At 46.6% G+C, this 25829-nt stretch overlaps 1 protein-coding gene and 1 long non-coding RNA gene across 2 annotated transcripts; one reads left to right on the top strand and one right to left on the bottom strand.

Annotated features, from left to right (window-relative positions):
• Window positions 1-205: 205 nt before the first annotated feature.
• On the bottom strand, window positions 206-22920 carry LOC137884481 (sodium/potassium-transporting ATPase subunit beta-1-interacting protein 3-like). Its single transcript, XM_068726260.1, has 4 exons — window positions 22540-22920; window positions 7505-7642; window positions 6556-6636; window positions 206-660 (listed from the first exon to the last, which is right to left on the bottom strand). Exons 1-4 carry the CDS (start codon window positions 22591-22593, stop codon window positions 394-396), a joined length of 540 nt encoding a protein of 179 aa, XP_068582361.1. The 5' UTR covers window positions 22594-22920; the 3' UTR covers window positions 206-393.
• Window positions 22921-23388: 468 nt separating this feature from the next.
• On the top strand, window positions 23389-25484 carry LOC137884482 (uncharacterized). Its single transcript, XR_011104744.1, has 3 exons — window positions 23389-23445; window positions 23889-24077; window positions 25184-25484. It is a non-coding gene; the product is annotated as an uncharacterized lncRNA (long non-coding RNA).
• The last annotated feature ends 345 nt before the right edge of the window (window positions 25485-25829 follow it).

A 25829-nucleotide genomic window follows, 5' to 3' on the forward strand; every position in this document is an offset into this window, starting at 1 on the left:
TGCTACTGTGAGTAAATGTGTGCAATGTGCACGTCTGAACCCAAGTGCCTGCTGGGCTGGCCTCCGTCCAGCATCAGGGTTAGTCCCTCATACATGGGTGTGTGTGTGTGTGTGTGTGTGCGTGCAAATGTGCATGCTGGCAGGATGTGCGTACACGGCGCTGCGTAAAGAGGACAATAACAGTCCTTCCAGTGTTTGAGTAGCCTGTTAGCAGCTGGCAGGTCTGAGCCTCAGCCAGACAAAACAACAGATCAATTTTTCATCCAGTGACCGGAGCGGAGGAAGGGGAGGCTGCGATAGACAAAATAACTGGCCGCCGTGGAAGTATACGGAGGAAAGCGCTTGAACAAACAAACAAAAAAAACAAACAATCACCTTCCTCTCCATCGCCTCTCACGTACACGCGGAACATAACGAGTTCCCCGTGACACGGCGTGCGAACAACGCCCGTATACTCACAGCGACGAGAATCTGCGCGCCGCTGTGCACGACCTCGATGTACTGGTAGTCCATGAGGCAGCCCATGACCGTGATGTAGGAGTGGCTCTCCGTGGTGCGGACCCCCGGGGCCTCAGGCATCTCCCTCCTCACGCAGCCCGGCCCGTGTTCGCTCCACCAAGAGTGATGGGCGGAGATGTTGAATGTCAGCAGGTCGCTGTCCTGAAAAGGAGAAAGAAAGAAAGAAAGAAAAAAACAAAAACAACGTCTTTACTTGGACTCTATTCATTACTTATGATGTACATTCATGTATTCTTTATGAGGGAAAACCAGGGCTGGTGTTGTTGTACACGAGGCAGAGAGCTTTTCTTTGGACACATTAAACAATATGTTTTATACATAAAACAATGTGTTTTATACATACACAATGTGTTTGATGTGCGCTGTCCCTTTAACTTTAAACTGTATGATGAATAAAAAAGCGTTCTAAACAGATTCATATGCAGTATTTGTAGGCAAAGGGACAAGATTTGGGTATTTGAAGAGTTCTGGTTTCTGTTTGTGGTCCGAGTAGAATTGAACAGTCAGACTAGAGCTTTGGTTGAATACAGGCAAACAGTCAAAAAAGCAAAAAAAAAAAAAAAGGAGGAACGCATTGGCTGAAATGTAATCTGGGAACCCACCGGCTACCATCTGACGATGGCGTAGCTTTGTATTGGTCTATAATTAGCTCGTAATCGTGTGAAACAGTCCAGTCCAGCACACGTCGTCTCTCAACTGGTTAAGTCCGGCTCAGTCTGCACTTAGGAACAGCAGTGCTTTGAGCTAAATGCTAACCACTATAAACCACAAACTAGTGGTTAAAGTCAGGAGATCCAAGTCATTAGGATTCATCCTCTTGGGACCACGACTGTGGCAATCTATCCGATAGTTGTTGAGATATTTCCGTCTGGATCAAAGTGATAGACCGACCCCTACTGCCATCCCTAGATGACAAGCAGCCAGCATGAATAAAAACACATTTTCGTACTTCTTACCATGAGCTGTGTCTAGACATGTAGATAGTTCTGGTTTTATTTGCCCCTTTACGTTTGAGCTGAAAGGAATTGTGTTGGTTGTGCTTAAAGCTTTGGAAAAAGTCAAAACGGCAATGTTTCTTTCCAGGAACAATGCGTCGCTTCCTTAGGATAATCCACAGACTTCAAAGTCAACAGATTTCTTTGGGACTACTTCCTCGTGAATAAATAAGCCTTCTGAAAACGGTTGACAGTGTGTTTTGTGGTTCATCCAGAGCAACAGGGACATTGTTTCAGGAAAGAGATTTTGCTGTTGAGTATTTTAAAGTACTTTTATTTTGGACTATCCTGCTCAACTGTATTGTGGTGGAGGTAGAACTTCCACAGACTGAGAACCAGGGCAAATAAAACTAAATATATCTGCACGGCAAGAGACCAATGGAGGTATATAACAGATTGGGGTGAACCAGCCTTTTAATTAATAGTCGTACAAACAGACTGTCTATAATAAGTGGATGTAGTCATCAGAGGTAACCCATTGGTCTGTGGACTGCGGTTTGTAAGCCTTGAATTTCGGCAATGGAAGTTACAATATTTGGATTGGACTGTGGAGGAGTGACATGTAGCGACCAGTCAATCACTGTGTAGCCCCGCCCCCTAAATCATCCCCTGCTTCATGGTCTGTTTGACTCTAAATGGACCATAATGTACTAAATGAACATCATGCTGTATTGAAGAAGACTGTAAACTAGAGATTGAGACCATAAACTCATGTTTACAATGTTTACTGAGGGAATAAATCAAGAGAGAAGTAGAGTCATTTTAGACTAGACTTCTATGCAACCAGAGGAGTCGCCCCCTGATGGACACTAGAGAGAATGCAGCTTTAAGTCACTTCAGCGTTCGTTCATTGACAGACGACATGCCTAAAGCCCATGAGACATGATTCGAGTATGAGAACCCGATCTAGGCTGAGCCAACGGACTTTCCAGGGGAAAGTTTCACAACTTCTTCAGCCGTACCACATCAGCGCCACGACTATCAGATCCAGCATTTTAATACACGTAAGCTCTTGTGCACCCTGGCGACGTTCAATTTGCCCGCAGCCACATGAGCCCACGCACCAATCAATAACCCCAATACAGCAATCTAACCCCCGCATCTGCCCCTCGGCGACAAGACATGCATTATTAACAGGGCTGCGCGCCGTCAGGAAACATCTCTGATTCCTATCAACCCCCCCCCCCCCCCCTCGCCGCCGTCAACAACCGGTGTAAATCGTCCCTCTCTTTCTTCATGTTGATTACTCATCGCCACCCCTCCGTCTCTACTTTCCTTCTCCGTCAGTCGGAGCGTTTTCTCTCTCACACAAAAACAAGGGCCGGCTGAAGGTCAACAGGCAGGTTTGCGGAGACTCGACAGATGCCATTGATTGAGCCCGCGAGCTAGGGAAACCATCTCTACCCAAACTGTACAGCCGCACGTCAGAAGTCGATATTGAGGCTTTGTGGCAACTTACTGTCAAGAGTGTTATTGTTACGCTCCGTTGCACCCGAAAAGCACAAATCAATCCCTCCATATCATAGATTCAAGGTTAGTCCACTGATACCGCTCAAAGTATTTTCTTTAACAAAAGTCAATGCCATTACTGGAATCACTGGAGACACGGGGCTCTCTGTGAAGCTCAACATCAAATGATTAGAATCTATATTCCTCGTGATTTACTGTTTGTGAAGTACGGAGGAGACTTGGTCCACGTTGGGGAGCAAAAACCTGAGCGGCTGACTGGGTGTTGTAGACTCTAAGGCTCTGATGAGAGTCTCACATTGACTTACATTTCATAAATATGTGCGCGCAGACTGTTTTGCGGGAGGTCTTGCGTGTCTCAAATAAAGTCTGCAGTCACTAGTGTGTGGTTGGTGAGAGAGAAGCTCCGGAGAACACGGTGACAGAGGAGAAGGAGAAGCGCGCTGGTGGGAGTTTGATCGACACGAGGGTCAAACGGTGTGAGATCAGGAAAAGGAGACGGGAAGAGGAAGTAGATGAAAGAATAAAAACTTGTTTTCAACGAGCGATGGGGCGAGAGAATGACGCAGGCTGCATCCACACTTATAGGCAGTGTGTCCGAAAACTTGATTTATATGTGTTTTATAACAACCGATAAGTTGACAGATCTATAAAACTGAGTTTCTCCAAAAAGAATCATGCAAAAGCAACACTTTAAATTTTGTTTACCAGGCGGCAACCTCCAGTTCTGAAAAGCGAAGCAAAGTGTCTTAAAGCTGCATTCTCTCTAGTGTCCATCAGGGGGCGACTCCTCTGGTTGTATAGAAGTCTATGAGAAAATGACTCTACTTCTCTCTTGATTGACTGCCATTCAAAAACTGAACACATACATTTCTGCCAGACAATTTATTATGTTAAGAAAATGAAACAAAAATCCTCAACCTGACTTTATCTAATGTTCAGGCTTCTGGAAATATAGCCAAATCAGCAAAGTTTTGATAAGATAATGCCTCATTTGCATATTTAAACATACAATTTCAGAAAACTTGTAATTCAAATATTAATTGTCTTAATATCAGTAATGAACTGGGGAAGTTTCAAGGTGAAATCTATTAGTTAAATATTGTACCCTATTCACCTGTAGTGTCTATAAAGCAGAGGTGTGTGTAGAGTAGCGGGGGTCTGTCTGTCGGTCTGTCGGGCACCGTGGGGGAGGGGATAAGGGATCAAGAGGAGGTGACAGAGCATGTGGCATATGACTCTGACAACCTGCCCCCTCACACACACACACACACACACACACACACACACACATGTAAACACACCCTCCAGAACAGCCCCGTCAATATCGGTCAAGGCTAGCCGAACAGAATTAGCCGACTCGGTTTTTATGATCAAATATGTTGGGGACCACTCAGGAAGCTGCGTGCCAAGTTCAGTCGTGCATGCGTTGAATGGTGTGTGTGTGTGTGTGTGTGTGTGTGTGTGTGTGTGTGTGTGTGTGTGTGTGCGCTCCATTAGCCGGCTCTCCTCCTGGCCGCCATATGCAGAGCTGGGAGCCCAGGCTGGCTCCATCTGTCGGGTTAATGCCCAGCCTCGGCCCCAAGCAGCTGGCCCCTACAAGCCTCATTATTCAACAAACACACACACACACACACACACACACACACACACACACACACAGCGGACATACGCAGTGAGAGACGGACACACTTGACGGAGCTGTGGTCTATCACACAATGAAGTCTCCAGAGCTTTAGGGGAAAGGTGTTTTTCTGAAATTCATTTTGGCTGTGTGAACTGGTGTGAGATGAACGTTGCCTACATGAATTCATTATTCTCAATGGTCAGGCGGGCGATTGGGCGAGACAGAGAGAGAGAGAGAGAGAGAGAGAGAGAGAGAGAGAGAGGAGAGAGAGAGAGAGAACGCTGAAATGAAAAAGGCAAGTTTCATAAACTTGCAAAATATGCAGAATAAATTACCCCCCAAAAAAGATCAAAGGAGCAGTGAGTAGAGTGGAGAAAAAAAAAAAACACACGTGAGAAGACAAGATGTCAGGAGGAGGGAGGGCGGATACGTTTACAGGTTGAGAGGTGACCACCCAAACACTTCTCTTTGTCTGGATAAATACGCATCTGAGCTGCACTCAGGAACCACAGGGGAGCCCACGAAGGTTTAGAAGAGTGTGTGTGTGTGTGTGTGTGTGTGTGTGTGTGTGTGTGTGTGTGTGTGTGTGTGTGTGTGGTGGCCCGGGAGGGAGGATTTTTTTTCCCGGATTATTTACCTATTAAGCCGTGAGCTTCCACTTGAAACTCAACAGGGAGGCGACGGTCAGCGGAGATGAACCACGCAAACTATTTTAAAAAACGAGCGCAGACGTTCTTCAGGGCGAAATTATACATCTCTGTTGAGCAGCTGTGTGTGTGTGTGTGTGTGTGTGTGTGTGTGTGTGTGTGTGTGTGTGTGTGTGTGTGTGTGTGTGTGTGTGTGTGAGAGAGGCGCAGATTCCTAAAGGTTAGGGAGTGATTTATAGTTCGGTGTAGGATTCATTCTCCATGGCTGCGTCACGCATTCATTACATTGTAATCGTGGGTATTTGGGTTGCATTTTTCTTTCTTCACACCGAGGCGCTCAGGCTTGACAAAAAGCACCTGGTGGCAGTGATTCAGATCCAATTACAGCTCAAATATATATATATATATATATATATATATATATATATATATATATATATATATATATATATATATATGCTTAGTGTCGTTAAAGCTAAAGCATGTTTGCACAAAAATTGGCACACGGTCAGAATTAAAATGGAATAATTTTTAGGGAAAACAATCAAACTTGACGATGAAGACAAGCGTGTTTTAGTCCCCAGAGAACCGTCGTGACCTCACCTGTTTGTTTTAGACAGTTTAACCCACGTTTTTGCTGTTTTATCCACCAAACACAAAGCAAATTGTTTGCGTTACACGTTTGACCACAAAAAGAAGTCTGGTTGTATAGAAGTCTAGTCTAAAATGACTCTACTTCTCTCTTGATTTATTCCCTCAGTAAACATTGTAAACATGAGTTTATGGTCTCAATCTCTAGTTTACAGTCTTCTTCAATACAGCATGATGTTCATTTAGTACATTATGCTCCATTTAGAGTCACACAGACCAGAAAGCAGGGGATGATTTAGGGGCGGGGCTACACAGTGATTGACAGGTCTCTACCAGAGACGTATACGGAGTCTCTACGTCACTCCTCCACATTCCAAATATGATATTGTTTGGATTTTATGGATACTACTACTACTGTTATCGATAATCTTTTTCGTAAATAAATAATAGCTTTTTAATATCTTATTTTAAAAAAATAAATGACGAGGATTCCACGTGTGCATCAGCTACAGCCAAGTTCTCAGCGCTTCCAAAAAGACACCTGTGGTGCCGGTGGCCCGACTCATAAAACACATGGGATATAAATCAGCCCCTCCACCCCCACCACCAGCCAGCAACCGTGAACTCAGTGAGTGAAAGAAACATTCATCACAGCGGAAGCCACCCGACTCCGCTGACGACGGCGGACTGAAATTGTGATAATTCTCACCTTGGACAGGCCTCCTACGTCCAGGTAGAAGCAGATGATGAAGACGTTCCAGGCCACCCACAGAGCGGCCCACACCGTGTACTGGAGGACAGACACACACAATGAGGTTGTTGTTATTTTTTAAAAAGGTACCAGTAAGTTCAGCAGGTTGACTTGAGCCCAGCAGCGCTTTTCTTTTATCTGCTCGGGCTGAATGGAGTTTACGATCGTTTATAAAAGTGTACAGTCAGACAGCCGACCGTTGACAGACGCACAGAGACACACTATTGTAAAAGATTGTGAAATCCTCTGACTCACGATGAAGCGTGCATTTTAAATGTCAGCGGTGTCGAGAGGAAGAGCAGCACCTGCGTACAGAACATACATGTTGGATCACGAAACGCCCTCAGCTGGCTTTCTCCGTCTCTTCCTCGTTTATCTCCCCTGTCTGTCTTTATTTACCCTCTTTGTCTTACTCTGCTCTTTTTTTTCTTCTTTTCTTTCTGTCATTAAAATCACCATCTGTGCTTTCACTGATGCTGCTAAAAAAAAAAAATCGGCTTTTTTTATGCCGAACGTTACGGTTTAAAATAAAAACCAAAGTGCGTAAAGATCTACGAAGCTTCACGGTGGCTCTAAACCAAACGGGCGGCACATGTTTTGCACCGTGTTTCAAAGAATGACCTTCTCTGTCCAGAAACTCGACGCCGAGTATAAATCTGATGAGCTTCTTAGCATGCACCACCACCACCACCCCCCCAGCACAGCCGCCCCCCTTTAATTAGCCCTAATTACCACGGGATTAGAGTGATTTAAGGGTGTCGCAAAATGCACAAGAGAGCGCAGCACACTTTGCAATTAAAGAGGAAAAAGGCAACACGTCCAATCAAATGAGAGCGTATGCAAAGAGAAGTGACACTGCTGAACAAAGACAAAATAAAAAAGGGACCGGGGAACAAGGAGGCCTCACCACCACGATGTAGCGCGGCCGGTACTGGATGGTGCCAAAGAGGCCGAGGATGACCATGATGATGTGGAAGAAGTTGGCGAGGATCGGGGCCCACTGGTAACCCAGGAAGTCAAAGACCTGTCTCTCTAACGCCAACACCTGAAAAGGGAGAGAGAGAAGAAGAAGAAGAAGAAACAAGACAAATGTTACCGGGCTGACAAACACGTCAAATTCACTTCACGACCGTTGGCCAACAATCCAGACGTGAACAGCTGGAGCGTTCGGCCTCCGACTGCGGGAGTGTCGGAGGTGAAGACGGCAAGTTTTTGATAAAAAAAAAACCGCAATGACAGATTTATCGATTCAACCCCTGCTGAGCTAAAGAGGAGCTCACTGCGTTTGTTCCGACCTTGCTGCCAACGGCCTCCAGGAACGAGAACGCTCCGGGAACTTTATGAGAGGCTTAATAATACCACTGCAGCGAGCTCAGCCGCTTATTGAAATATGTGCTCGCAAACAACGTGCATACATGCAGAAGCAAAGCTAACCCCCCCCCCCCAGAACAGGCTTCACCCTTTCCACTCATTCATCCAGGACCCCTTCCCTCTACCTGAGCTCTTTGTCTGCAGAAAAAAACAACAGCAAAGCAATTAGAAGCTTTAAGACTGTGAGTCCCTATTTGCATCAACTCAATTAACATGCCATTTTTTTTTAGGAGGGGGGCACACAGTACTATATAATTAGAATTCCATCTCCAATCCAATTCCATTCCCAGTTTGTGTGTGTGTGTGTGTGTGTGTGTGTGTGTGTGTGTGTCTCAAGCAGCGATGTGTTTCGTGGTGTGTCGACATGTCATTTCCAGCCAAGCGCTTGAAGATGGATGAGGGAGGGAAGAATCTCGTCTCTGCCGCAATGATAAGAACGCACCGTCGAGCACATTCTCACACACACACACACACACACACACACACACACACACACACACACAGACTCGACACACAGCGGCGGCGGCTGCTTCTCCTAATGTAATGGAAATGTTACCAGCAACCCGATGAGACATAGTGACAGACAGGGGGTGGTGGTGGTGGGGGGGGGGATGATCAAATGCTGAGTGATAATTAAAAAGGAACAGTCCTCCTCACAGAGGGCAATAACGCCGCAGACAGAGGTGAGCGAACTGCGACCTGCGACCGAACATTATCAAACCAGAGAGTCACGGAATAGATCAGCAGTCTGAAGATAAAGCCTTCACTCTAATGGAAGGAGGGAGAGGGGGGGAAACTAAACAAAGAGGAAATGACTAACGGCCGCGGAGGAAAAATTGAGATGGATGGGAAGAATATAACGAAAAAAACAAACAAACAGATAAATGGGCGAGATGAGAGAAAATGCAGACATGCTAACGTGGAAGGACTGAGCTCCCTCCCTCTTAATAACCTCCGTCTAGAGGGGCTGAGGGGAGTGACTACAGTCAAAAGAGTGATGCGTCTTGTGGTCAGCTCCGGGTCGTGGTCACAGATAGAGAGCTCAATAAAACGCCGTGCAGGAGGAGGAGGAGGAGGAGGAGGAGGAGGAGGACATCAGCGAAGGGGCTGATGAATTGGCCGGGGAGCTAACGGGACCGACGTGTGAAGTTATTAACCAGCTTCAGAGATAATTCCACAGCATTTTGTGGAGAACGTAAAGGTGTGATGTTAACAAGAATCAAGTGTCTCGATCCAAAAAAGAAAAAAAGAAGGACGCCTGTGTGAGATGATTGTACACGTGATCAATGACGTTAATGAGGTGGACACAGACCACCAAAAGTTTCTTTATCCAAAAAGAAAAGATGAGAACGAAGCTTACGGCTTCCTATCTGTCGAGTCAAGGTTTGCTAAATTGCATCTCCCTGCACAGGATATCAGAAGGAAGATAAGGTGTAGTTTATCTTCTCATCTTGAGCTCTCAGAATGTCCTCCGGTAATCCTGGTGGGGGGGGGGGGGGGGGGGGGGGGGGAGGAGAGATTTCCAAAGGTTCTGCAAAATCTGTTAAAACAGCTTTTATTCTATCTGGCTGGGTGAACGCAAACAGCCTTCGGGTCTTATCTGGGTGTTCTTGGTGTCATTCTTCGTTTTCATTGCCTAACGCTGCGTTTAGGGTCGCTCGTGTTTATCGGCGTCACCCCTGGGCGAGGTGTAGGAGGGGCCTATACCGCCACGTAGATACCAGCGTTTCACACCGTAGGCTGTGTTTACGACAGCGGTGTGTGAATCCAAAAGAAACACATTTTGCTGTGATTTAATGGGAAAAAACTGAAAACAAGAACGTCGAAATAACTGCATGATGAGGATGATTTGTAAAAAAAAAAAAATGCTTGTCAGGTCTGTCCACAAGGCGACAAGCAAACGACTTTTAAAATGCTTGTTTTCTCAATGGAGTTTGGATCAATCGGTGCTAAGCTAACATTACTCGTTCTGCTATAGACAGGCTGTGGTTAATACATCCACTCCTCCCTGTCTGATTCAACAACGACAGGACGACCTTTTCTTCACCTAATCAGGAAAAATGTATTCATGGTAACTGTAAAATGTCGTCACTATGATTCAAACACACACACACACACACACACACACACACACATGTTCCTACATGACCTGCTGCCCCCGTGCAGAGCAACAGTCGTGCTAATCCATCCAAGACACGTGCGTAGATCCTGTGATGTATTCATGGACCCTTTCCCTGAAATATTTCCACTAGTCATTGAATTAACGACGTGTACAGGCATGAGGGCTGTGTGTGTGTGTGTGTGTGTGTGTGTGTGTGTGTGTGTGTGTGTGTGTGTGTGTGTGCATGCTCCTCTGAGATGCTGTAGTAAGCCTATCACGTTCACTGCTAACTCAATAATCCACCAAGATGACAACAATCAATCAAGAGTAGAAAGGCCTCTGCCCACCCGGATGCACACACACACACACACACACACACACACACACACACACACACACACACACACACACCCATACACACCCATACGGCACAATTAGCCCACAATTCATAGGAAGCCGGTTACTGGAGAGTGGAGTCCAATTTGATCAAAAGATACCGACGCTCTTCCAGGAATAGAGAGCCGGCTACGCAGCGGCCCGTAAAAGCCTCCCGCGAACGCAAATGACTCCCTCCAGGGCGACTGAATCTCTTAGTGTGTATTTTGGTTTCGGGTGTGTATATGTGGAGAAGCATGTTGCCCACACATACCACTCCTCCCACCATAAATACTGAGCAATTAGGGCGTGGGTACGACAACAGGATGCAACAAGCCCCTCTCTCCATCACCTCTGCTACTGCCCATCCTTTGTTCGCTCCATCTCTCTTTTTCCTCATCTCTTCGTTTCTTAGCTCCCCGAAAACCATCAAATCATTCCCACTTTGGCCACCTGACACCAGATTACCAACAAGGTTCACAGACCTCAATCACGCCGCCTCTCTTACACGATGTCGGCTTGTGTGTGTGTGTGTGTGTGTGTGTGTGTGTGTGTGTGTGTGTGTGTGTGTGTTTCCTCTCGGTTTCTAGAGGCTGAGCAGTGAAGAACGCACAAGTGGACACAGCTATACACTCTAATCCCTCTTTCCTCAACGCCCCAAAAAAACGGAGAACATCAAAGTCCCCAAAAAACATTTCAATCATCGCCACCTTCTCTAACGTGCCGAGAAGGAGGAGAGGGAAGGGAGCCACAAGTAAAAAAAAAAAAAAAAAAAGAGCGATAAGAGGATCAGAGTGAACGTGTCTGAGAGGGAAAACACGTTTGATCCTCATTATATTATAGCTAATTACGATGTGCATGTGTGGCTCAAGATAAGTGGATGAAAAAACAGTTTTGCTTTGCTGAAGCATCCGACTGGGAGCAAAACATGTGGGTTTGACAGTTGTTTATGATTAACGGCTCAAACTGTGTTGTCGAAAGTTAGTGATGTGCAGTAGTAGGACACGCTTCTGATAAGGTGTGAAAAGCCTTCACACACCCGAGGCGTGACGAAGAAACCACACGGAGAAATGCAAAATGCGAATATTTAAAAACGATCCACACCTGCAGAGATGACTCATTTTGTGACAGTTGCGGCAAAGGATCCTCTTGACCCAGAGCAGCGTCTGACAGCCTGTCTGAGGTAGACCGTTGTATAATCTGAGCAACTGTGAGATATTTTAAGGAGCTTCCTTTTAGCGGAATGCTCCGGGTTTATTTTACAGTTATGCGGCGTATATGTCTAGGGCTTTTTATTGTGAAAGGTAAGAACGCAGAGGGTGGATCTGGTCTTCGCGGCTTTTGTTCGAGGTTGAAAGGAGCAATAAAGTTTTGCCGACCTCCTTCGGACGGAGTCTCTGTGTTGTGACACTTACAGTGCTGGTTTTGCAATATTTACATTCCGCACAACGTGATTGGGCCGATGCTTTATTTACGGTGCGAAAGCTACCGTACACGTTCTGTATTTATTTTGTGTAATCCAGCCTTAACTGCTTATTGACAACCCCCCCCCCCCCCCCACCCCCACCCCAGAGCAGGAGGATGGAGGTGACCGGTGACCCTCTCATGATCACAGCTCTCCACCGTAGCCTCCAGATACCATAAATCACATCAGTGTTTTCTGCACATCTCTGTGTGAAATGTCCTCTGATAACATGTTACTGAATGTGTCATCGGGATCTGTGGCTCTGAAGGGGGTCTGTGTGTGTGTGTGTGTGTGTGTGTGTGTGTGTGTGTGTGTGTGTGTGTGTGTGTGTGTTGTGTGCCCATTCTGTATGACTTTGGGCTGCATGAGTCAGTCTCCTCTCTGTTCAAACTTATCACGGTGACTCACGCCGTCAGGCAGAAGAAGGACACTGAGGGGGAGATGTGAGGAGGTGAATGACAGATAAAGACCACATTATCTCCTGCTTTTTTTCCCTCTTAATAGACTCACTAATGTGTAGTTTCGACTCAGACATGCAAGCACGCATTAACCAATGAGGCCAAGGGGCAAAACATGACAGGTTATAAAAAGCCAGCCAGCCATTAACTGTCTTTCTCTTCATGTAGTTTTGACAAAGAACTGTTGTTTTGAGTTCCCTCGCGGATATGGAAATGACTTAGCAGTACTCCCACTTCTGTGAGTGAGTGTGTAGCTCTGTAAATCAGCGGTTCCAAATTTGGTTGTTTGAGATTTCCACGAGGGGGGGGGGGGGGGGGGGGGGGGGGGGGGTGGGGGGGGAACGCAACACAAGTCTGACGGAGCCGGCAGGTGATTAACAGGATAGAAAATCTGAAAAAAAACATCTCATCCACACAAAATCTGGTTAATTCTTTTGACTTTCTTCTTTTGCATTTTCCTTGTGAGTTACATAAGAAACACGCCTCGGTTCTCCGCGGTTCTAGAACAGGATCCCCAGGTAAATCAGAGAGAGGAGGAACGGAGGAGGAACTGGTGTATATCTGTAGAAAAGGTCTTTATGGGGCTCATGGGAGACCTGACCTGAGCTCAGAGTCAGACAGGGTCCAAGTTAAAACTCAATTATACTCTAATCGGGTCACTTAAGGGGTCCGTTTCACTGCCGTGGCTCTCGGGTCCAACACGCGAGTGGACCTGAGCGTAATCAGTATCCGCTCTGAACACACGTCATAATCGCTACACAAGTGAAAGAAAAAACGTTTGCATGTAACGAGCGGAAATTGACATGTGTTGCATGTTTTCGTATGGAATTGCACTGAACCATAGGGAAAGATGTTTGAGGGCTACACACACACACACACACACACACACACACACCACACACACACACACACACACACACTCACAGAACTGGTGTTACTCTAAACAACTACTATCCTGACATCAAAACAAACTGTTCTATTCCAAAATCTAAATGAGGAGAAAGACAGTCACAGAAACACACCATGACTCAGAGGCTGGCAGGCTTCTTTTTATTTTCCCATGCTTTGCCCTGGCTTGTCTTTACTCTGTGACTCCCAGCAGGCAGTAAAGTACTTCTCAAAAACTTTCCCCAATCCAATTTCTCACCTCTCGCCTGGGTAAAGTCATTATGCGCTGGTGGCTGCCTGGTCCTTGTGAAACTAATGGTGGCCATCTCAGCATGTGTGAGCGTGTGTGTGTGTGTGTGTATGTATGTATGTGTGTGTGTGTGCTTTCATTGGGTACATGAAGGGTTGGATAGATAGATAGCCCTTGGTGGTGCCTGGTCGAGCAGAGCTGAGACAGGGATTAAGAGGTAGGGTGCCTTCATAAGCCACTTTCCTCTTCCCTGTTTGAAATATGGCGTGCACAGTGAAACACACGGCTAGCTAGTCCCTTGTTACTCCAGTAAGTACCGCTTGTTTTACGTAGCGCTGCTGAACAGACACTGAGTGAAGCGCTCATTGCAGCCAAGTGTTTCTTGCGAAAGTGGCCGTTGAGAGCCAATGAATCAAAGGCTCTATATTTAACATGAAATATGTTAAACTTCTGGAGCTCTTAGTGCTAATAACATGCTAATCTCTCAGTGCCATTGGGAACACACGACGCACAAATCCGTTCTTACTGAAAGAAAAAAAAAAAAACACACACACACAATGAAAGCCGGTGCTTTGAACTGAGGCTCCCTCTGGACTCTAACTACTTTAAACTTCTCAGTTTTGTTCTCTCTGTTACCGTCGCTCTCTTTAACAGTGAGCTGTAAGCGTCTCGCGGACCGGGCTGTGGAGTGAACCACTGTTCTCCGTTCAATACAGTTGAGAGTTTAGTTCATTGGGGCTTTATCAGCCGATGAAGTCCAGTCTCCCCGTCTGGTCTGCTGACCGGCCTTGTAGGAGGTTAAAGTTGACCCACTCTGAGACCTCCTCTCAATCCCTCCATCTTCTAATTAGGCCCATTAGGCGCTGCGATACATGAGGTCTTCCTCAGATAAGAGTAACGCTACAACCAGTGTGCGAAATATACGCGGTGACTCATCCAAGAACCCGTGATTGACATTTTCTGCGGGGCCCTCTAAAAATCACAAGACAATTATTTGTCCCTTTGAAATTATTCAAACTGCATTGACATAAATTTACAAATATGAATATCGAGGGCAAGAGACGACACTGGCTACAGTACAAATCGTTTCTGCGGTTATCCCCTCGACCTCAAATGATGCGTCCGTCCGCGTCTCGGTTCTACACCGCTGAGACGTGGGTTCTATTCGTCCGCTTCGGGTTTCAGGGCCGTCGTGGAGGTGCTTGTGGGTTCACTGTCGCCGCTTACGGGACGGTTATAGAGCGGAGCCATCGTTAATGGCGTTAGTGACACCCAGCGCTTCTCCTACTGCAACAATGTCAAAATGTCACGATGGGAGAAAAAAAAAAAAGACTGAAACTACTTGAGGCAAAAATAACAAACAGTGTAAGGGATCGAGACAGCGGGTGCAGAAAGCAGCGCTGCATTTAGCCGCGCACCATATATTTCATGAATTTAAATAATCCTCTTGATATTATTCTATATTTACATGTGTCGGCAGATGAAGTGAATATGACTTGCCACCAGCCTACATCAAGCTGTTAACAGATCAGAGAGGATAAAGACCGCACTGCCTGAGCTCCACCGCTACGTTAACGTTAACGTCGTGTTCTCTTCTCGCGTTTGGTCGTAGCTAATCTTTTGTTCGAAGAAACAAACCAGTTAGTCCTCGAGTCTAAACTGCTTTCACGCTCACTTTGTCAATAACAGAATTTGACGAGGCGGCGTTTTGACTCGACAGGTGAGGCAGAGTTCAACCGAGACGTGACCCAAATTTGGCACACGGCGACAGCGAGCATCCCTTCCTCTCGCGGCATCGGTATCGCTTGTGAAAACGCTTATCATCGCTCGCTCTCCACTTTGCCGCCAGCCGGCATCACTTTTAAGTTTTATCTGCAAAGGTGGCGGCTGCGGCGGCGGCGGCGGCGGCAATGGTTGGATTATCAGAGGCTAATTTAGACTTTGCCGCATCAACTCGGAGGAAGAACGCGGCGGCGGCGCCGGCTGTTGTGATTTCAGCCTCAACCCGAGAGGATTAATGTCACTTGTGAGGTTTTTGTCTCCATTTTTCTCATGGGCTCCGAATTTCCTTGTTTGTTGTGTGGGGGCGTCATTTGTAAAATGAGGGATGAGACAGGAGGCCGCGACACACACACACACATACAGATACTTTGATTTCTCAGAGGGGATGACGGAAAGAAAAAAAAAAAGAAAGCCAGACAAGAATACAGCCATGGATAAAACCCAAACACGCTAACAATGGATAGGGTAGAGGGGAAAGTGACCAAAATGAGAACAGCTTAAACCAGCCGATCCTCTCTCCCCCGTCTGCCTCCCCGTGTCCCAGATCCAACAAAAAACTGTTCAGGTTTCGCCCCAATTAACAAGAAGGGAATTTAGCAGCGACAGAAGAAAATTCTCATCACGAATATAAGCGGTGAAGAACGGCAAACAGCTGTCAGCAGTTTGCGCCCCTCCGGCTCCGCTTTCCATAATTGAGTCAGTAATGTTGCTCTTTTCATCATAATACCATCACTCCTAATCTATCACGGAGGAAGCAATGCAGCGTGCGTCCCTGCTGTCCGACCGTCTGATCGCGCGGCACAATTAGAGCAACAAAAAAAAAAAAGCATCCGTGGAGTCATCAGCCGCTTGTAAAACAAGGCCTGAATGCCCCCCCCCCCCCCCCCCCCAAAAAAAAAAACAAAAAAAACCAAAAAGAAACACTGGAGGGATTTTGAGTGAGACGAATACGCTGTGCAGCCGTTCGGCTGAATGCGATCTGTCAAGATAGTCGTCCCAGCTGTGGCGCTCCCAAAGCAATTTATTTCGATGCCGCGCTATAACAAATGACACCGCTGGAACCGCTGGAATGGAAAGAGAGAAATGGGCTTGCAAATAGTTCGAGTTTTATCTCCATTATAGCTTAATATTGCGGTGTCATTGATGTGGAACACACACACACGTACAATCCTCTGCACGGATGGGTAAATGCGCACACACACACACACACACACACACACACACACACACACACACACATACATGCGTTTGGCAGCCCAAGGTTTTCACTATAACCACATAATTAATGGTCTGTTAAATTGAAGACATTAAAAATGGCGAAGTTGTAAAAAAAAAAAAAAAATGGCCACCAGGGACAAAGAGGAGATGGGTTTTCCAAGAACACACACATATTATTATTATTATTATTATAAACCAACAGCAAGGGCAGTGACTCCCAACCTCGGGGAAGGTTGCTAAAAAAAAAAAACCCCAAACATGAAAGAGTCGTCACCTGTTCTTCATTAGCATACAAACATGGCCGCTTTAATCTGCGCTGAACAAGCAAAGTCATGCAGAAGTATAAAGTAAGCACATTTCAGATAAAGTTCGTCACAAGTAAACCACTCAGCTGTATCCGCGTTGCTACTCTGCATTTTTTGGGGGGGCGGGTCGTTTATTTTTTTTTTGTGTGGTGAGGTTAAAGACTGAGTGCAGGTCGAGGAGGATGTGTACCGACACCCCCACCACCACCACCCCCACCACCACCAAACCTGCATCACACACTCGCCATGTCTCCGTTTGACAGCTTCTTTATTTGTTTTTTTTGTTGATCTCCTGCAGGCTCTTCAGCATCTTATACATAAAGGTCGGTGTGGTAACGGCGCACCAGGAGAGAGGGAAAGCAAATGAAAAGAGTGGGGGAAAGGAAAGCCGAACGTAGAGATGTCGAGTCTCGAGGGTCGCGCTCGTAATTGGCTCAGAGTGAGAGGTCGAGCCACCGCCCATCCCCCCCCCCCCCCCCCCTTTCTCTCTCTCGCTGCACCTTTCGATCTGCATTTTCCCCTAAATCTCCAGTGTCTCTGGCACCGGTTGATAAATCAGCTGGTGATCAATAATTCAAACATACTCCCAGCAGGGGGAGAAAATAAGGGGGGAGGGATGTCGGGGCAGGGGGGAGTAAAGGAGAAAGGGAGATAAAACAAAGCCGTGTTGTGTTTTAACAAAGGCTACACGTTAAGGGGGCGGGGCATGGACGTTCATCACACATTCAAGGCGCTGCCTCTGATCCCCGAGTACCCAGGATGCACTAGGCCTCCCAGGTGAGGCGATGACACACTGGAGGGAGCTCCAGAAGTGTGTGCGTTCGCATTTATTATGCGGTCACCTTGCCTTCGTGACCGACAACACGCATTCTCCGGTTAAATCAACTTTCTTCTCGTTTCTTTCTTTTTGCGATGGGGCTGCTATTTGTGGCTCAGACAGGACCTGCTTTGAGGGCTGTTCAGAGGCTGCAATCAACACAGTTTAGGTCAAGACCACAATCAGCGCTGAAACACCAGGGGTCCATTTGACAGCGCACCACCCACACACACACACACACACACACACACACACACACACACCCACACCCACACACAGTACTTAATTATGTCGACCAGCGTGACCTTCAGAAAGAAAAGAATAAGAGCCCAGAGACAATGGAAGACGGGGTTAAGACCTTCATTTCTGAAATCACACAAACTGCTGAAGCTCCTGTGGTCCGCGGGCACATACTGTGACCTCCATCTCTCACTACGGAAAGACCAAACAAACATGAACCCTCCTTTAAAAAGACGGGGGAATTAAAACACGTAGCGCCTTTTAATATTAGCCGATGTTATTCATTGACCTAAAGCTCCCGAGTCTTAAAAAGCAGAGTCCTTTTCCCCCCCAACAGTCGGAGCAGCAGCTGTGTTGATTGACAGGTCTCTACCAGAGCCGTACAAGGTGTCACTACGTCACTCTGGTTGCAAAAAAAAACCAAGATGGCGACGTCCATAATAGCCGAACGTGAGGCTTCAAAAACGGCGAGGAGGACTACGTCTACATTTTATAGACAGTCTGCCTGGGTTCAATGCTGCCTGGGCTCCAGATAGTCCACTACATGTTGCCTCTTCGTGGTGTAGATTACAAACACAACCCACATGTGCGTACGTCTTCATGACCCATATGTTGTCTTCAAACTCCTAAACACACACACACTGCCGCCGCTCCATTTAGATCTACCTTCCAAAATAAGAAATAAGAACTAAGAAGTCAAGAAATAAATTGCGGCGCTGGCATCTGTTGGCATTCTGTGAATACACCTCAGTTTAAGAAGCACACGTTCTGTATCGGCATGGATCATTCAGGCGGGGACGCTATCTTATGCTGCCACCATCTGTGCAAGCCACAGCAAATAGTACAAAATAATAAATGATATATATATGTGTGTGTGTGTGTGTGTGTGTGTGTGTGTGTGTGTGTTTGGGCTCACAATGATGTGAATCACAGTCCAGAGAGGCTTAATGAGGAGCTACAGGTCCAGAGAGGAGAAGACGAGGGTGAAGAAGATCTCCTCCATCAACCCGGCATCGCCGAGGAAATACAGTTCGTTACCGTAAATCACCACCGACGCTCGAAAGAAGTTACACACCTGCGCTTAGACGAAACTGGATACCGGTGAAAATCTTCTTCTTCTTCTCGCCCGACAACGGCTTCCATATTCACAAGTAACCAGGGTTTTGATGCTATCACCTCTCCTGGGAACTGGCCAGACAGAACTGGATTACACAGCAGCAGCGAACTCACAGTTCTGCCGGGCCTGATAGAATATGACGTTTTATTGCCGTGCAAATTTGCCCCAGCTGCCGTAATTATTCTTAATTACAGCTGCGCGATGCGTTGACATCAAAGCTGGTGGCTGAGACCTTTTTTTTTTTTTTTTTTTGCATGTGCGTCTGCACACATGTACATGCAGTTAAGACTGGAGATAGACGTCCGGCCTCTCTCTCTACGCTCATGAATATTCAACAGCAGATTTGAATGTTTGTGGCTCCATAAAGCAAAATGAGTTAGCATTGAAAGCAGGATGGGAAGAAAAGAAACAACCAAATAAAACGTGTAAATTCTTTTTAATATGCGGGATGTGACGTGACGTCTGCCATGGGATGATGTCGCGCCTTTTTCCTTTTCTCTCAGGAGGAGGAGGAGGAGGAGGAGGAGGAGGAGGAGGAGGAGGAGGAGGAGGAGGAGGAGGAGGAGGAGGCGCTCAGCTTCTCCGCTACAAAACTTTTCTTCGGAAGCACTTTGGTTGAACTCGCTCTCCTCCTCTGAAGGCTTCGCTACAAAGACGGTATATTCTCTGGCTGTGTCATCAAAAGAAGGAAGAGGAAAAAGTGGGCAGCGTGATGCAAGACGCTACACACACACACACACACACACACACACACACACACACACACACTCACACACACACACATACTCGTCGCAGAGCGCTTGTGGGTAGACTGTTAGTGTTTTCTTTTTAAGGGTGAGGATGAGGATGAAACTCTGCCTCTGTGCTTTGAATCACTTCATACAACAGCACAAACGACGCCGTCTTCTTGCTGCTTGTGATCAAATAAAAAGGCCTCCCCGACTCTTTCCCCTTTCGCCTCGCTCCTCTTGACGAAGACGACACAGCCGCGCTTCCCTCCCCTCGTGCGAAGGCCGGACCGAGCTGCTAACCCAGAACTCGCAGGTCACAGTGTGCAGCGCGCCAAGAGGCGTGCATGAAATAGTGTCTCTGTCGGTGCTGCCGGCGGCGCAGTTGCGACCTGGCATTTTCAGGGTCAACGTTCACTTCTGAGCTCATCACCCGTTGTTCAGTGTGATTATGTGTGTGTGTGTGTGTGTGTGTGTGTGTGTGTGTGTGTGTGTGTGTGTGTGTGTGTGTGTGTGTGTGTGTGTGTGTCCAACGAAGAGGCCCTCTTCATCATCAATCACCCCCTTCTCCTCGCGCACGGTGTCCCGCATTAGCTCCGTTCCTCTCCAGCGGGGGCCACTCGCTGACACTCACAATCTGTCTGGACCGCATCCCCGGTATCTGACCGGTGGAAACGCCAGGTTCAGCTTCAGGTCAACGCTTCAAGACAACCAAAAAGAAGGGAAAAAAAACGAGCTCGCCTTTGTCTCGGTGTACAAACAAATCGCTAGACGGGACGGGGGCTTCCTGCCAACGCTCGCCTTTTCTCTTGGGGATGATCGGGGAGGTTCTGACAACGATCCAGCCCCACTGTCTGGACTAGTTAGGACTGCAGAAGGGGAGAGGGAACGGGGGGGGGGGGGCTGTATTCGATCAATACGGGCTCATTATCAGTTGCCTTCTGTCCCGGCGAGATGAGTCCCACCGCTCGGCCCGTTGATGAGGAAAGCGCACCGCAATTCAATTAAGGGGGGGGGATGGCCGGAGATGCCAAAAGAGGTTTTGATCAAAGCACTCTGCCCCGGCTAATAAGCGCACGCCGCGGTTCACGGCGGCTATTTTTACATCTGAGGAGCAGAGTATGTTGTTTTGTTAATGGTAGTTTTACCCTGTAATGGACTGGGAATAACCTGGCTCATTGCCAATGCATAGGTTTCAGCCAGGGGAGAGTGGGGGGGGGGGGGAGCACCTTGTTCTGCTCCACACATGTATATTCATGCACATATGCACCTTTTCCAAAAGGGTCACACAGGGTTTAACGCAACCCCTCTTTGCAGGGTTAAACTCGTCAGTGTTCAGGTGTGTGTGTGTGTGTGTGTGTGTGTGTGTGTGTGTGTGTGTGTGTGTGTGTTTCTGCAGACAGGAAGTGTCAGGTCATCCAGAAATAGTACCAGGGGGAAATAAAGCTGTTTCCAGGAGTCTTCTGGGACTTTTTAGGCGGCCCGCTGACAGCTTAATAAACCTCTTAACGAATGGTCGACCCTCCTCCTCTCTAATGAGGCCAAGAGGTCCGAAAGTCTGGGAAGGGAAAACAGGTGTGTCCCTCAAGGTGGGTTCATAGCCCTGGGTGTTTGTTTGTGTGTGTGTGTGTGTGTGTGTGTGTGTGTGTGTGTGTGTGTGTGTGTGTGTGAGACCATTGGGACTTAAAGCCATATAAGCAGAGTGAAAAGGGTCCAAGTTGTATTCCTCAATATTTAGCGACTTTACAGAGCCGGGAGGAAGGCGCTAGGACAGGAAGTCATTCCAATGGCAGGAAAACAGAACCGCAAGAAAAGAAAAGCTCGCCACAATCTGAACCAAAAGGCTGAGGTTTCATTGTGTGGAGCCAGAGACCTGTAACTCTCAGAGGAGAACTCTGAGGGGAGGGGCGGGGGGGGTTGTTGAGATGTCGGCCTTTGGGAAATAAATCAGCGTTAAATGGGAGGGGCCGTTGAACACGGTTATGACCGATATCAACTGCCACTTTCCGATCCAATCGTGCAAGACGCAGTTTATGCATCAGAACTTTTCCCTCCATCTGACTCTTTTGTCTGGAGACGATTTTATTGCTCCCTTGGCTCTTAAAAGCGACATTTACTCTGGGGAAGAGGAGGAGGAGGGGGGGGGGGGGGGGGGGGGGATGTTGTGAGCGAGCTCTGTTTTAATACCGCCATAAATAACATTGTCACGCCCTGTCAAGTAAACTCCTCTCAGGGGACAGTGGCAAAAAAAAAAAAAGGCAAAGCCGGGCCCACGTCGTCCCAGACCGCCCGGCTGCACCGTCAGTGAAATGTCACAGACCCCACAGTCCACTGGTCACAGTGACGTGTGGATCAACACTTCTGATCAGAACAATAAGGGTGCATGTGAGCTCATCCACACGTTTGTTGATGCACTTTTCAAGTGTGCGCCCCCCCCCCCTGCCACCACTTGAGGCTGTTAGAGGAGCTCCATGACACTGACGGCACCATATGTTTTCTGTCACAACAGTGAATTTTCTCACGGATCACGATTAAGTAAATAAACAACCCAGCTGGTGACGTAAATCCAGCACACAACACCAAACCGGCCAGGGTCCAGGGTCTCTATTCAGACACAATTACAGCAAAGAAATGATATGTAACGTGGAGTCTGCTTAAAGTGAGTGACAGAACTTTTTTTAAAGATGCACTGATGTGTCTGATATGTCAGCTTTCAACTAGAACGTGGAGCAGCTGATCAGGTAAGAGAGACCTCGTAGTAAAGCTATTGATCATTTAAAAAGAGAAACTTTTAAAAGAACTAATAGAGAAGCGTGGGTCAACTCACCAGCTGTAAAGTGCAAATAAAGATCAGAGTGCATCGTCCGCTGCAGCAGCCCATCGTGTCCGCGGTGGAGAAACGTGACTCTGATCCGGGATTTTAAAAAAAACACACGGGTCTGAGGAGCTCTCAACGTGCCATAGACCGAGACTCAGTCCTGATGCGAGCACCGGCGTCCCATTCTTCTTCTTCTGTTCCGGTGTCTCTTCACTGAGCCCCCCCCCACCCCAACCCAAAAATATATTTATTTAAAAAACACACACACACACACACACACACACACACACACACACACACACACACACGCCGCGCGGCAGGATCGCGCGGGCTGCTCCGGTGTTCTGTTTTGTTTGCCTCTCGCTCCTGCTGGCGGCCGGTCGCACTTGAGGTGACTGACTGACTGACTGGGTGGCTGTGAGCCGGTGTGCACGAGGAGGAGGGGGAGGAGGAGGAGGGGGAGGAGGTGGTGTTGGGATGCGGTCGACTGAGGGCGTCAACTCTGGAGGCTGTCTGTGCAGAGAGAGAGAGAGAGAGAGAGAGAGAGAGAGAGAGAGAGAGAGAGAGAGAGAGAGCCTGTTAATTCAAAAAAAAAATTTAAAACAGAGGCGATCAATTAATTGTCATGACAACCGAGTACATTTCAATTTAGCCAATTTAAAAGGAATTAGAGTCACAAACAAAGCGATTTCAGGCATTTATATGTGGAGCAAGAAAACGTTAAAGACTCACTTGATAATGTTAGCGTCTCATTTTTAAGCTCTAATGACTTTGGAGTGTGTGCGTGTGTGTATGTGTGTGTGTATGTGGAGCGCGTGCTGAGGAGGGACACGGTGGGGTTAAATGAGCTGCAGCTGCTGCTGATGGAGGACAGGCGCCATCTTGTGACTACATGATGAGACGCACTCCTTAAAGGTAACAATATTTAATAAAATCCAGTGCACTGCTCTACAGGATCATTATTCAAAATGGAAGCCTCAGTTATGTGATTATTATCTTTACTTAGACTCATTTTGAGAGTTTCTACAGAGTCTATCATGTTAATTAAAACAGTATTCTCCCATTATCGTGGGAACTCTTGTAAAAGACACTTTTACATTACTTTTCTGGTTAAATTATTAATTTTATTACAATTTTATGGCAAGTTGTTTTTACAAAAAAACTCTCTAAATCCTTCTTTTCCCGCCTGTTCTCGACACAGACCTTTAGTTTGTTGTTTAGTTTTCCTCATCTTCCTCATCTTCCTCTTCTTTCTCCTCTCTCAGGATGTATAAAGGCAGGTTCACTCTCTCTCTCTGTCTCTCTCTAACCCCCCCTCTCTCTCTCTCTCTCTCTCTCTCTCTCTCTCCCACCACCAGCTTGATGAATCTTTTACTGGTCTGCGGACTGAGTGAGGGAACACTTCACATCTCATTTCATCACACACTCACTCCTCCGCTCCTCTCCTCTCTCCTCTCTCCTCTCCTCTCCACCGCCCAGCCCACCTGTGTCCAGCTGAGGCCCAGGACCCCCCCCCCTCAGGCTCCATCGCCAAAAATAACCTCAGGGTATTTATGGAAGCCGGGCGAGCAAGCACGAATTGGACCATTTAAAAAATATAAAACACTTCTTTCATCGTGAGAGCTAACAAGAATTCAGCATCGTGATCAATTTGAAGTAGCTTGAGCATCACCCACACACACACTCACTCACACACACACACACACACACACACACACACACACACACACACACACACACACACACACCTGCATCTGCCTCCTCTGATGACTGATTCGTCTGCGCTCCAGCGGGCCTACTTCTCTATTCTCCTCATATCTTCTTGTCTCAGATGCGTTCTTCTCGTGGACGTTATGGTGTTATGTAATCTGTGCACAATCAGGTGATTACCAGGGCTCCATGGTTTGTCTCTGGCTCTGCAGGACTTTGACTAAGTACCTTCATGGAGGCTGGAGTATTTTGCTAATGCAAAGCTGGAGGGATGCATCAAGCTGACTTTTTCAGTCCCAGCTGCCGACAGCGACACGATACGATACTGAGTATTACTGTAGTGCTGATCGGACACCAGTGTTTAATCAATAAGCCGTATGCCTCTCTGTGTGACGTACTGTCTGAGCTCATCAGGTCCCTAACTACAATGAACAATGCCTTAAATATCAATACTAAATTAATAAATGTCTACATCCATAAATAAATGCTGAAATAAATTCTGAAATAAATGTATTAATAAATACAGAAATAAATAAATACATGTATTAATAAATATGGGAATAAATAAATAAATAAATAAATGTATTAATAATTACAGAAATAAATAAATGTATTAATTAATAAATACAGAAATAAATAAATAAATGTATTAATAAATATGGGAATAAATAAATAAATGTCTACATACATAAATAAATAAAACAATAATTAAATGCTGAAATAATTACATAAATAAATGCTGAAATATGTGAAAAATGTAAATATATAAATGTGCTGAAATTGATTTATTAAAATAATACCCGATACCCGATCTATAGCCATTTGAGACAGTATCGGACTGATATCAGCATCACTATCGGTGCATCTCTAATTTCTATTTCTTTTATTCAAAACTAAAAATCACAACTCAGAGCTTTTCTAACTGTCCTCTCTTCATCAGCAGATGGAGATGAAGCAGAGTCTGCTCAGGTGTTTTGCTGCTCAAGGCCGTCTCTCTGCCGATGAACCAGCAGAGAGACACAAGACGGACAGACGGTCAGATGCACACGGTTAACAGCGTTGGAGAACGCAGCGTGGACCTTGAGCTGCCGTCGTTTCATCAGTGCAGTATTCAAGGACAGCAGAAAACATTTGTAGTCCGTCTTTCATTCCGGCTCGTTCCAACCATAGTGTGTGAAATATTGAAATCCAGTATGAAATATCTTTCATAACCTTTTCAAACGTTTGAATAGCTACAACTCCTGCAAAATTAAAGAAGCTCTGTGCGTTTAAACAAAGCTCGGCTAAATAACACGAGTTTGCAAAGATGTTTTTGTGTGTGTGTGTGTGTGTGTGTGTGTGTGTGTGTGTGTGTGTGTAGTCAGAGGCATTAACGGCATGGCAACGGCCGTCATGTTTCACTGCGCTGCATGAATCCAGTAGAGCTCAAGAGCTGCTAGTGGAATACATTAGTGACTGTCCTGCTCGTCTTGCACACGTGAAGCTCACTCATTCACAACTGCATTTCTTATGAGCACATGTTTTCTGAATGTGTGCCATAAAAAAAAAAAAAAGGTCTGTGTATGTGGGTCTGGTGAGAGGGTGGGAGG

This window comes from Cebidichthys violaceus, unplaced genomic scaffold (genome assembly GCF_023349555.1).
Source record: "Cebidichthys violaceus isolate CVI_PGR_0920_01 unplaced genomic scaffold, fCebVio1.0.p SCAF_389, whole genome shotgun sequence".
In the NCBI taxonomy this organism is placed as follows: domain Eukaryota; kingdom Metazoa; phylum Chordata; class Actinopteri; order Perciformes; family Stichaeidae; genus Cebidichthys; species Cebidichthys violaceus.

Coding starts and splice junctions, on each gene's coding strand:
- LOC137884481 (XM_068726260.1), bottom strand. CDS start 22,593: ATGGGCTGCTGCAGCGGACGATGCACTCTGATCTTTATTTGCACTTTA. Junction 6,637..7,504: donor GGCCGCGCTACATCGTGGTG/GTGAGGCCTCCT, acceptor TCTGTCCTCCAG/TACACGGTGTGGGCCGCTCT. Junction 661..6,555: donor ACGTAGGAGGCCTGTCCAAG/GTGAGAATTATC, acceptor TCTCCTTTTCAG/GACAGCGACCTGCTGACATT.